General features: G+C 35.3%; 1 protein-coding gene across 4 annotated transcripts in view; it reads right to left on the minus strand.

Annotated features, from left to right (window-relative positions):
- Window positions 1-2,088: 2,088 nt before the first annotated feature.
- The window catches only part of LOC138714960 (peroxidase-like), a 54,900-nt gene continuing 42,948 nt past the window's right edge, over window positions 2,089-14,040 (minus strand). For all 4 annotated transcript variants that reach the window (XM_069847276.1, XM_069847277.1, XM_069847275.1 and 1 more), the window contains 10 exons: window positions 12,389-12,597; window positions 11,189-11,362; window positions 10,906-11,102; window positions 8,950-9,343; window positions 8,658-8,805; window positions 7,972-8,128; window positions 7,715-7,885; window positions 6,258-6,456; window positions 5,826-5,931; window positions 2,089-5,012 (listed from right to left, as the gene is read on the minus strand). In XM_069847276.1, coding sequence (XP_069703377.1) covers window positions 4,931-5,012; window positions 5,826-5,931; window positions 6,258-6,456; window positions 7,715-7,885; window positions 7,972-8,128; window positions 8,658-8,805; window positions 8,950-9,343; window positions 10,906-11,102; window positions 11,189-11,362; window positions 12,389-12,597 — 1,837 coding nt within the window. In that variant the 3' untranslated portion in view covers window positions 2,089-4,930. The remainder of the gene's footprint in view (window positions 5,013-5,825; window positions 5,932-6,257; window positions 6,457-7,714; window positions 7,886-7,971; window positions 8,129-8,657; window positions 8,806-8,949; window positions 9,344-10,905; window positions 11,103-11,188; window positions 11,363-12,388; window positions 12,598-14,040) is intronic.

Consider the following 14,040-nt stretch of genomic DNA (forward strand, 5'->3'; position numbering starts at 1 on the left):
GATTGTTACAGGAGTACGACGAACCAGTAGATACAACACAGTGGATGCATCCTGCAGAAATAATAGAGATCTGTGAAGCTACAAATGAACAATACGAAATAGAAGTGTTCACAGATGGCAGCAAAATTAATGGAAAAGTAGGAGCAGCAGCAGTCATATTTAGAAACAAAACAGTAGTCCAACAACAAAAATTCAGGCTAAACAATAAATGCTCAAATAATCAAGCGGAACAGATAGCAATCCTACAAGCTCTAAAGATAATAACGGAAATGGACATACCAAATATTGAACGAACAGTGGCAATTTACACAGACAGCAAAGTCACAATAGATTTATTGAGGAACAACGATAAACATGGATACATAATAGAGCAAATTAGGCAAAATCTTAAAATCCTCTTTAGTCAGCATTGGAAGATTAACTTTAAATGGATAAAAGCACATGTTGGCATCCATGGAAATGAAATAGCTGATAAATTAGCTAAGCAAGCAACAGAAGAAGATCACATACCAGTAATCTACAATAAAATACCTAAGAGTACAATAATAGACGCAGAGAAAAAGAAAAGCTCTGAAAAATGGCAAAGGATGTGGTCAAACACAACAAAAGGAGCACTAACGAAGAGATTTTTTCCTTCAGTGACGGATAGGATGAAAATCAACATACCAGCTACACCAAACCTTGCATCTATACTAACTGGTCACGGGAAACTCAGATCTTATTACTATAGATTCAGAATTTCGGAAAACCCAGGATGTCCTTGCGGAGCACCTGACCAAACAGTCGATCATCTTCTGTGGGATTGCCAAATATTGAACCAACAGCGCAGTGTCTTCAAGGAAGCAACAAGGAGTGGAAGAAATTGGCCAATAAATTATAGGGACATCATAAAACAGCATTTGAGGTCATTTGTGCACTATATTAAAGCTATAAACTTTGAACAATTGTAAATATATGTCTCAGTTTCGTAACATGCGTAAACACACTCAATTAGCAAAATATTATAAACACTATAGTTATAATTACTAAAAGTGTATATATGTAAATAGTGTAAATAGAATTAGTTTCAATAAGTGAAAGAGAATGATAGTGAAGATATTAGTTTCATTAAGTGAAAGAGAGTGATAGTGAAGATGCAATTACCAAAAGTGTATATATATAAACAGCGTAAATAGAACAAGTATAATTAACTCAAAAATAGTGATATGGATAGAGAACATTCAACAGTGAATAACATAAAATAATACAACACAATAATGAATATCAACAAAACAACGAAACAGTGAAGCAAAAGACAATGGGAAACCTATGAACACAAAATTGATAAACAAGTTTCAATAAACCATGTAATATGACTACGCGTCATGGGGCATGGTGGTAATTAAACCGGAAAGAAAAAAAAAAAAAAAAGTATGTCGAAATATTACAAATAACTGCTCTAGGATTGTAATTAAAACTACTCCTGCCATCTACCGGCATCTATGACAAACTTCTTGCTGAGAATCAGGCCTGTGAGAATCCGTCAGCTGTTCATAGTCTAACGTACTTAGGTATTACATATTAATATTTAAAAAAATATATATTATTTTCAAAATATGGGTACTATCGTGCAAAATATGAACATGTTTGTGAATTGCATTACAAAATCTCGGAAATTGAAGAACTCGCACTGCTCGTTTTTCCGACTTTTCCACGATTTTGTAAAACGCACTTCCTAACCTTGTATCGTAATATAGGTTCTTTTTTAACATTAATTAAATATGTTGAAACATTGTGTAATTTAAATTTATTAATTTAACAAGTTTTAACGTTTCATAACATTTCAGAGATCGTTAAATAATTTAATTATCGTGTTTCATATTTCACACACGTGTATTTATTAAAATTGTTCCTTGTGAATCAGGTACTTTTTATGTCTGCTGGAAATTAAAAAACAATTAGCCCTACCTACACTTACGCATCCTTTGCACCAGTAAATGCCCCCTCCTTAGTATAACACGTAATCGTTCTCTTTTCAACCAAGCCTGAAATTGCTCAAGAATTTAAGGAAAATATAGGAGGATAGTGCGAAAGAGTAAAACATCTGTGTCTCGTAAAAATATATATTTATTTTTTCACTGAATATGTATGAAAATGACTATAAAACAATGAATTTAAAGTAAGTACAATGAAATGAGTCGATGATTATTATATACAATAATGAAAAATGAGTCTTTGTGACAATACATAAATAAAGCAGCCGTAACGGCCTTCTTCATAATCATTATTGAGAGAGAATATTGAAGACTTAAAAAAAAAATTAACAACATTTAAAATACAACAAAATAAGCAAATAACATTTCTAAATTAGCCTCAGTAAGAAATAACAATACTGTAATTTTCAATTTCTTTTTTTCGTAAAGTACCCTTACACAATTAAAGACTATTTGCATATATAGTGTTAATGGATGTGTGATATAAATTATAAAAAAAAAAAAAAGCTACGCACTATAGCAATTTAAATTTTTCCTGCATAAACGAAAAAAGAAAAGAAAATGAATAGTTCATATTTTGTGTACTTCAGTACGAGTACATCTGTTTGAGAAAAATTTACCGAAGATAAATTTTAACACGTATAAAACTAAGTTGAATATGTGGAATGAAATTATAACTTTAATTTACCTCGAACCAAATGAAATGTTAACAATTTTATTATTTAAATCATCATTTACACATTGGAAGTCAAATACTCTCTCAGTAATAACTAAGATATTGCTCATGGAAGCCAAGTATATCAATATCTTACATTTTTCTTGGCAGGAAATGTCAAAAAATCTTACACAAATATTCGTGATAAATGCAACTGAAATACGCTTTGTAACATCACACACTTCACACAAAAGAAAGAGCCACATCTACTCACACACTGATCACAGGCAATGGGTTTAAGATAAACGCAGACATCATGTAATACACGTAGTCATGCCAAAAATATTGCTTTCAGATATTTGAAATGATTAAATTTTCCTTCAAGCCCTGAGCATATTATGCAGTTAAACTACATGGAAATTGATAATGGAAATCAGTTTTTTCAGTGAGTATGCAAAATGGCACGTTTCATTAAATAATGTCAAATGTAATTGGAGGCTTTGGTACTATCAGACTTCCCTCACGAGGAAGTTTGAGTGTAAGATTCTTTGCACAGTTAAAAATCTACAAATTCATTTAAAAATAAATACAGTTAACTAAATAATCTACTTGCATTGCAGTGAATGTTTACAGCCATTTGTAATTTCTTATTCTGCGACCCGACATTCATCGCGACGCATAACAAAGGTACTTCATAAGATTCATAGATTCACAGTCTTATTGTGTGGCATGTCTGCCCGTGCACACGCCTCAAAGCCTGGTTCAGCGATGTCGTCACTCTAAGAGGGTACAATATGTTTTAGAGACGAGACAATACTTGCACTGTACTGAGTTCTTATCCATACTACTAAAGACATGCTGAATACTTTATAACATTTTGAGAACAGCTTCAAAATGCCACGAAAATGTATTCGAATAATTGTTACATGTAAAGCATACAATGTAATAAAAATGGAATTTGGAATTAAATTTACAGAACAAATATGTTCAGGGAGAGGTTGATCACGCGACTTTTGGGCACTCCTTTATCTATAAGGAAATAAACCTAACCTCACTGTCGTGGTATAAATAAGCCTTTTGAAACAAATGCAATTTACTGGCTTTGGATAGACCTACATTTAAAAAGTTCATATTTTTAAGAAATACTTTAGAGAAGTAAATCTAGAGAACACCTTTTTACGAGTATTTTAAGATTCATGTATATGAGATTATTATGTACCTCCGTCACTTTTTCCCTTCTAACACTGTAACCACTTGATTGTTGACGATATTACTATTATTATTTGGCATTTTTAGGATCACAGTTTGGTGACAGGTTGTGAACAAAACTTCAAATATTGGATCTTAAATTTTGATATAAGAACCAAGTACCGTAACAAAAATCCTGTATTGTCTCATCTCTAGTAAAAATCAACTAAGATCTTGACTATAAAGCACAAAACAATGAATTTCCCACCTTTCCCAAATATCTAAAAGCAAAAACCCCCGCATTACTATTTGCAATGAATTTAAAAAAAAAACTGTGCAATAACAAACTTTATGAGCAGAGGTTTTAATTACCTGTCACATAGATATCTTGAGACATTCTTCAGGAATCTCAGATAATTTCGGGAATAGGTGCAATAGCTGCATCAGTCGTATGTTGCTGGTCAGTCATACAGGGTTAGTTTATTTGCTAGTCGCTGTATATAATGATATTACGCATGTAAATTTCCTGGCCAGATTACAATCAAAATTCTAGTAAAATTGTGAAACAGATTAGCATTTAACTAAATTTAGCAGACACATACATAATGTGGAAGAGAGTTAGAAACTTACTGCATTTAAAATATGTAAAAGCGACTACATTCCCCAATTGTGTAATTAAATCATATATACAACTTTTCACAGGTTATTGATTAGGGATCAGCTGTCACTTAGATCATATCCAAAATACTGATTCTCATACTGTACTTGTAATAAAGCAATTAATTTAGTCACTAGCCAGCAAATATTAGCTCTGTATGATGAAAATTTCAGCGATACTTACATAATATGGATATCTTTCTCATGTGAACCAGGCTTCATTTTGAATTCTTTCGTGTGCAACAAAATGCTGAACAGCAGCCAAGAATGCACAAGCACTCAAAATATCCCTTACATACTAGAGAAATTGGTCGCTTTAGCAAATACAGATATTTCCCAGTGGGTATTTTTCTTTCATTTGCTGTGTCTTCCTCCATGCCACGTTGACAGTGGAGCACCTGTCATGATGAATGTTCACTAGACATTACAATGTGACAAGTATGATGGGCAGAGACGTTCACGAGTTCTTGGTTTCTTGCTTCCATGGTGAGAAGCTTAGCTGCTTAATTTCATCCCCACTGCAGGACGTCAGCTGATTGCTGTAACAAAGAAAAAAATGTTATTACCATTGAGAAAATTTCATCCATGTATACCAACAAAGTTAAATACTATGGCAATGAGCATAATCCTTCTTCAGGCTCACATTTCATTGTTTTATTTATTCCTCTGCAGTCATATGGTATGAGGTCAACTGACATATCTCATTTCAGATTGTTTTTTCATGTTAAACTCGCTGTAAATAAACCTACTTCTTTTCTGAATAGTTGATTTCTGTGCTCTGAAAACAATTTCGGTAGGGTCCCATTTTTCTGTGTACTTCTTCAAGATTTATTAATATTCCTTGTTACTGTTATGACTTCCATATGGTCAAGTTACACAGATTTTTGTATTCAATTAAGAGAGGAAAACGGGAGGTTAAAACTCCAATTTTTTCAGACAATCAGCATTAGTGGCAGTCGAGATTTTAATCCTATGTGCTTGCCACCTTTACCATCAAGATAAACTCCCCTGCAGTCATTTCTGTTAAAGGATGAGTCGACCCCAGGACCACAGTGTAGCCAGAAGGATTAGTTCAAGTGAAAAAATCCATGATTCCAATGGGAATCAAACCTGCGACCTTCGGCTTTGTAGCATAGCACCTTAATCACTATGTTACTGCGTGCCTTCGATAATGGAAGTATGTACTTAGAAAAAATACCCGAAGAGTTATATTGTTAGCCATAAACTCTGCTCAGGGACATTGGAGTCGAATCCAGATCACGTGGCCAGAACTGTGGCTCCTGCCTTCACTTTTCAATATAAAAACTCCATTTCACAGATTTAGATATTTTTCCAAATTATTCTATTCTTACCTGTCAGACGGTTTCACGAACACGTTGGGCTGCATCTTTTGAACGCCATCTGCATTATCACACAAAACACGTGCCAGACTCACTTTCCTGATCTCAGCAAGTTGAGCTATAACAAAAGAAGGATATGTTGATGCTAAAACTGTTGTCTGTCTTTTAGTGTTTTAAATATTGTGTGCATACCATCACTTTAGTTACTAAATTACTACACTCAATAAGGGAAAGAGTCTTAAAAACTATTTAAAAAAAAATTAATTCTGTAGGACCTACGTGAATATAAAATTCTGCTCAGTAATTATACAATTAATAATGAACTCTTGATATCTCTTATCATGAACTGAATGGAAATGAGATTATGAGAAAATTTTACCTCTTGTAATGTGTAATGAAAAACTACAAACTATAAAACTATTTTATCGTGCTTGTTATTTTTACCTTCTGTAAAGGAATGTGGCTGGTTAGGCACGTCGTAAAAGAAACGATCTCCCTTTTTAGTTCTGGACATCTGGTCTTCAATGATGCAGCGGAATGTAAAACCAACAAGACCTTCATCTGCAGGCCGCTCACTCATGCCTCCGATCAGCAGATCCACATCATCAGGGTGAGCATACACAACTTTCAGCTTAGCTACAGTCTGAAACACGGGATCATTTTCTTTTCAGTACAAATCTTAGAACATATGACTCAACTTTTGAAAGAGTTCTACATAAAATAAATGTGTACTGGTACTGTAAGATTGCAGCTTTCTTAATGCAGAGGTGCAGTATTGATAAAACAAAATGTACTAGTCTATACTGCAAGTGAAATAAAACAAACCTATACCCTATACGTACATTAATATTCTTGGCTGTCATAAAACTTCTTTATCTGACATTTCATTCTTTTTATAGATATTTTTTCCGTTTAATTGTTTTGTTTTACTAATTCGTTATGGGTTATGTCCGTATTTAGAATTATTTGACTTCAGTCCTCCTCTTCTCCATTAATATGTAATCTAATAATAATAATAATAATAATAATAATAATAATAATAATAATAATAATAATAATAATAATAATAATAATAATACGTGGCGCCACAGCCCTTGAAGGGCCCAGACCGATCAGCCAGCTGCTAACCTCACGTTCACATGCCGAAGCAGAGGTGGACGATCATCCAACCAGAATGGAGGTATCGTGTGATTAGCACAATGATTCCCCCAACCGTTATAGCTGGCTTTCGCAACCAGAGTTCGCTACCTATTGTAGCTCCCCAAGTGCATCACAATATTGGGTGGGCACCAGTTCCATACACTGGCCGAAATTTCATGAGAAAATTTCTTCCCCCATTCCAGTGCGCATTCCGTAACGCGAATCCTTAGGCAGGGTGCCTTAGACCACGATGCCACGGCGCGGGACAATATGTAATCTGCATGTCTTAATTTAATTTCTCCTGAGACATCAATAATGAGCAGAATAATCAAATTAATGTATTACAATTCTGTGATGCTAAACCGAAACATTTTTATTATGCCTCATATTAACCTCCCTTTTAAATTTTTGGACCAAAAACACTAATTTCGGCAACAATAAACTAACGATAATTTACCACACTGAAATAAATTGTATGCAACAAACTTACTGATCTTGCTTTTAATGAATCGGAGTAATTTATGTTCATTTTTTTTGTATATATTTTACTTTACTTCTACGAATATTTTACTATTGCTTTTGTTGACTCTAATTGTTTTAAACGTAAAGTTCTGGAGCCAGAAAATTTTAATGAAATCTCAGCGAATTGTTCCTTGCAACCTCAACTTTTTACAATAAGACACTTTTAGGAATATTGGAACCAATTTATATATACTCAGACTTGAATTTGTATTTATGCCTAAGTTATCCAGCATTCTTACCGATTTTGGCATGACGTCAAGGAAGCCATCAAAGCTCTTTGCTGCAGGAAGACCACAGAACTTTCTGTAGTGGTTATATCCAGGCAGCCCATGGTCTCTCCCCCGCTGGATGTCCAAGCTCATAGCATCCATCCCAAACTCTCCATCATTCTTGTAAAGCATTTGAATCAGCTGTTGGAAATAAAACAACTTTTGAGTGCACAAATCTCATCATTTTATAACTCAACACATATTTACATAACAACAATTATACTTACATCATTAGCATAATTTAGGTCACTTTTCTGACTTTGCTGTGTGGCAAATCCACGCACCAGCGAGTCCAAGTGTCCAGCTTCCTCAATGGTGCTTGGTTTGTTAAAGTGATCTCTCAATTGCAGGAACTTATCTGTGCTGCGCTCCTCATTGTACATCCTGCAACAAGAACCAGTTCAAAATGAATGTCATAGTCGGATGAAATTTAGTTGGTTTTTAAATTTGTTCTAAATTTATGGAATGAATTGCTTCAAAAGCAATAATATTATTCCAGGGAACAGATAAATATGAAAGTGCAAAATGAGAATTGGGCGAACACTTGATTAGGCTATCTCTTCACTGATGAAAACTTATTTTCCTTCAAAATATGAAATTGAAGAAAATAATTAAATCCTTAATATTTCTCATGTCAACAATATGATATGTATTATCTTTCATAGCAATTTCAAAACATATAGGTAATATCGAGAGGTCTCAGCTTACTGGACGAAATACATGGAGAGAATTTATATGAAGCGAATCTTTCTCTGAATTATAGCAACCTTAAGGGATTAACTGAATTGATTTGGAGTTGATGAGGGATAATATATTGATGTATTTCTTCAGAAATTCAAACACACTTCCACAATCGTTCCAATTATTTGGATGTTTATAAATATTAAACTGAAAAGAGAAGAAGGTTACTTACTTGACTTTCCCATCCATCATGGACAGTCTGAAGCGTATGGCTGCTGTGGCAAAGCTGTTGGAAATGCTTGGATTGACGCCCTTGTCGAAATCATTGCTAAATCCTGTCTTCTTAAGTTGAATTCCCATCTTCTTTGTAAACTTAGAGCCTATAAAAACAGAAAAAATCGTTAAAAGAACTGTCAAATAATTTGGTACTTATGAGAGTTGTATTATGCAGGCTATCAAGGTCAATCATTTGATAACTAATTGAAAAATGAGTATATGAAACCATCTGATGTTATCATACTCACCTAGAACGTGAGGCATCCACTCATTGTACGTAATATGTTGAATCTCGGCAATGACGATCTTGCGGGCTTCCTGGTAGAGCATCTCATCATTCCATTGTGGGTTGAGACTGGCCAGCTTATCTGCCAAGCGGTTGTGCTCTCTCAACCAGATGGTGTGCATGGCAGTCAGCTGTGGATGCATATTGGCACGCATATCACCCGATGCATAGCAGATCGAGGTGTTGGACGTGACTTGACAATGCTGCAGCGGATCTTCAGATAGTGGTAGATACTCATGTCCATTTTTCACAGAAGTGGAGAGACGACCATTTGAGAAAGTTCTGAGCGTTTTTGCCTTTTCCTCTGTAGTGCCGTAGATCATGGAGCCATCGAGGTGATGAGTTGCTTGATTCATCTGAAAAATGAAGTTGCATAATATTAAAAATCACTAACTTTTTTCACATTCCTGTTATGTTTTCCCTATTGTGATACAATTACATTATCTAATATTTTGCCTACTGTAAAATAAACAACAACAAAGTGATTCAGTCTTTGACAATTAGAATGAGTGGATGAGAAAGTCTGTAGTTCGATTTTAGAAATCAATAGAACTTAGCACAAACTTCATTAAGAACCATATACATGATACACAAGAAAGAAATTAATGGTATATAAAAAGCTTTTCCCTCAGTCAGTCGAAACTTGAGAGGTAAACAGTAACAAGAAATAGGTGGTAATAAGGCGTCAAAATTGAAGAGAATGATAAGACAATAGTCAACAGAGAAAAAGAAAAAAAATGTCGTGATAGCCATATTGTCTTCTCTGGAAACGTCACAGACTAACAGGTCTCTAAACAGAAGCAAATCTCGTCTCGTGGGTTACTGCAATGATACTGATACAAAGGAAATTATGGAGGCAGAAAAGAGTAAGCCAGATCCTTTGACTTTGTAGACAAATTTCAAGAAGATCAAACGCTTCCATTTCAGTACACTGGAATTTGAGCCCAAAACTCTACATTAAAAATGTCGTGACGATTTTTAAAATGTTTCTTTAGAATTTCATTAGTGTTACTCATATTAATTACACTGAATAAAGTTAAATATAAATATTTGATTAACTACCGGACTTACTCGTGTTAATTATGTAAGTTTGTGTGGCTTGCAGCTGCTTCGGTGCTTCATCACACCATCCTCAGAGCCTACTAGATCTCGGCGTCATCTCGAACTTCTCTGCCTGTTATGTGGGTGCGTTTGATTGTTGAAAGGTGTTGAAAAGTAGAGTCAAATAGTGTGTGTGTACTGAAATTGATCTGTGTGTTGAGAATTTGATCGGGGTGTGTTTTAGTGTGTTTGTATATATCGTATTGTTCTAGTGTGTTGAGTTTTTGGTTCTTGGGTTGTATGTGTAGGATTTCCATGTCCGCATTTATGTTATTGTATGTATGGTTAGCATTAGCTATGTGATCGGCATATGTAGATGTATTGTGTCCTCTGGTTATAGCTTTAATGTGTTCTTTGCAGCGTGTTTGGAATGATCTGCCTGCCTGCCCAACATGGAAATCCTACACATACAACCCAAGAACCAAAAACTCAACACACTAGAACAATACGAAATATACAAACACACTAAAACACACCCCGATCAAATTCTCAACACACAGATCAATTTCAGTACACACACACTTTTTAAACACCTTTCAACAATGAAACGCACCCACATAACAGGCAGAGAAGTTCGAGATGACGCCGAGATCTAGTAAGCTCTGAGGATGGTGTGATGAAGCACCGAAACAGCTGTAAGTCGCACAAACTTACATAATTAACACGAGTAAGTCCGCTAGTTAATCAAATACTTATATTCAAGTGTTAAAAGTGGTGTACGCAAGATTCAAAATGGAAAGTTAAATACATTGTGGAAAACATTATTTAAACACAAGAAGAATGCCTTACTGGTAATAAAATTTGTCTTGGTCCTCACCTGCTCTGCAGGACCGAAGTGACAATCTGGTCTCATGGCATTGACAGAACGGACGTAATTCATACAGCGCTGTCGGTATTTAGAGTAGAATGGGTCATTAGTTGGAATGCTGACAGGCATACATGCTGGATGGATGTACCGTGGAGCTGGAAAACCTCCGTCGTGCCTGCAGCAGGTGATGGAGTTGCTACTGTGAACTGTAAAAAAATGAGACAGATATTAACAAGTTGGCTGATTGAGCTTCCCAGTGCATGGCCAGCACAATGATTCCAGCTGTGCTTACCCATCTTCCTAACAGGTGTATGAGCGAGGTCAAGCTCGATGAACTCTGTCCACTGCATCAGACCCAGAGTCTTGCTACTGTCTGTGACGTCAGACTCTTTGATGAGCTCCCTACTGATGTAGCGGGCAGACGGAAGGGCTTTGCCTCTTACAGGAGGGCGAGGTTCCTGGATACCTGTGGAGTTGAGAAACAAAATGAAATAAGGTTTGGAACTCCACGCTACACGATAATTCCGTCTAGCAACAGCAATGCACACATCGGAAATATCCTCTCAAATAAGTGGGACAAGGATTCAACATTTTTGTGTCTGCCATTAAAGACATAAAAATTCAGTGCAGCACATTGAACAACAATAATATTTGTCACTAAGATTATGTGTTTAGTTTTATCTTCAGAGTGTATACGTAAAAAAAAAAGTAGTATAATTGGTTGTCTCTTTTGTCAGTGCAAAGAACATTACTCTATACTGTATAAACACAGTGTAGTATATACAGTCACGAAGCTTGAGTTGTTGAGGTTGCTAGGAACAACAGACTGTGCAGGTACTATTTCGCATTGTCTGTAATGACGCGATAGTAGCGATCCTAGTGGCTAGCAACTATCTATGGATGCATATTTATTACATATTGAGCTTCGTGACTATATATACTAGACTGTGGTATAAGCATGACTGCCCTACTTGCCACTGATGCTACAATAATAATAAATTACATGTTCTGAGTTCAAATTTAATTCCTTAACAATTTTACAATACTATAATATGGTACATAAATCTAAATGATTTATAATGGCGCTCTTCATTTTGGGCATTTAAGCATAAGGATCGTGAAGGACTACTGTATCCGACTTTTTATATAATTTTGCTGCTTTGTACGTAAGATACCTCTGCGAACTCATGACATGCAGCCTCGCACAGACTTCTGTCTGCAAAGCTGGGAACTATGCGAGATAAGAAATAGTTAACCGATAATTCTGCCTGATTCATCTACATGTATTCATTCAGATCCAATTTTAAATAAACGAAATACATAATTAAACACTACTAAAATAGATGTCGCATAAATCTTATACAGTACATCAAACCGATGTATACGGACTTTGGCAACAAGGAAACAGAAATATTTCTTTCTAACAAACAAATTTTACACTAAAGTTCTATTTGTGTCAAACTGTAGGCAGAGTACATAACAGGATGCTCACCATCAGCATACTGGGGTTTGATCAATCTGATGTAGCTCGTGAGGGACTTGCCCCATGCCTTGACATTGCAAGATCCATCAGCTGAGCGGTATTTACTGGAACACTTTCCTTTGTTGTTGTACTGGGCTGTGCATGTGCCTCCGAGGGAAGTTGCATTCAATTTCAGTGATTTCACGAAGGTTCCACATTCATCATCATCAATTCCAAACCTGTAAAGAACCACAAGACAATTAAGTACGGTATTGTGAACTCATCATTGTAAGCAAAATTTTGTACCCAGTTACTAAATATGTTATGTGTCCTTCAAATTCATAAGTTTTCGAATAATGAGTATTGAAGCTACATTGTGAGCTACTGGGTGGGATTTTGTAAATAAAGTGATCTCTAAAATTTACTTCTAGTCACAAAAGAATCGTGGAAAGAAATTGTAATGAAGACATTTATAAATAATTTAAAGTAGCATGTACCATACTGATATAAATTTGAATTAAAACGCTTTTAACATTTAGAACCTTATTTAGAGTAACTCTCAAAATTGATCTTGATTTAACAATATTAAACTGTAAATAGTTTTAATGTAACAAGTATTATAATAGCCATAATTTGAATATTTCGATGAAAATCCTTTGAGTGTTCAATAATGCAATCAAAGAACTGAACACACGTTCACCAAAAAGCCAATCAAGCCTAATCGGATTACTGGAAAGGAAGATAGAAATTTTATTGACCGAGTGTGAAAGAAAAAACGCGACTAATTACTACTAATAATGAAAAGTAAGCAGTATAGGATGAAGATAAATGCAAACAAAACGAAGACCATGGTTATCAGAAGAAAAATACAGAACGTAAATATGGGAATTCTAAATGCGGCAGTATAGAGCGAGTAGACAGGTTTCAAATACTGGAGTGTACTGTAAACAGTAAAATGAGCTGCTGCCAGGAAGTGAAAAGGAGAATAGCAATGGCAAAGGAAGCTTGTAATAGAAAAATAAGCATCTTCTGCGGACCTTCAGAGAAAGAGCTATGGAAGAGACTAATGAACTGCTTTGTGTGGAGTGTGGAATTGTAAGGGGCAGAAACATGGCCATTACGACGAAGTGAAGAGAAGCGAATAGAAGCATTTGAAATGTGGATACTGAGAAGAATGGAATGTTTGAAATGGACAGACAGAATAAGAAATGAAGCTGTGTTGGAAAGAGTGGTGAAGAAAGAATCATGTTGAAACTGATCAGGAAGAGAAAAAGGAATTGGTTCGGTCACTGGCTGAAGTGAAACTGTCTGCTGAAGGATGCACTGGAAGGAATGGTGAACGGGAGAAGAGTAGGGGGAAGAAGAAGATATCAGATGATAGACTACATTACGATATTATGACCTAGATCTAATATCACGTATGTGATTTTTCAAACTTTTCAGTAGAATACTACATTCTTACTGAATATTGTGCTTTTCGGTAGTTCAAATAGATAGAATGTACAAATAATAAACAGTTTTATGTCTCTCCTGAGAAGTTTGGAAAAATCACATACGTCGTATTAGATTTAGGACATCGTGGATCATATGCAGAGACGAAGAGGAAGGCAGAAAATAGGAGAGATTGGAGAATGCCAGGTTTGCATTTAAATACCTGCCCTTAGGCAGAAAATTATGAATGA

The sequence above is a fragment of the Periplaneta americana genome, chromosome 15, assembly GCF_040183065.1.
Source record: "Periplaneta americana isolate PAMFEO1 chromosome 15, P.americana_PAMFEO1_priV1, whole genome shotgun sequence".
NCBI lineage: Eukaryota > Metazoa > Arthropoda > Insecta > Blattodea > Blattidae > Periplaneta > Periplaneta americana.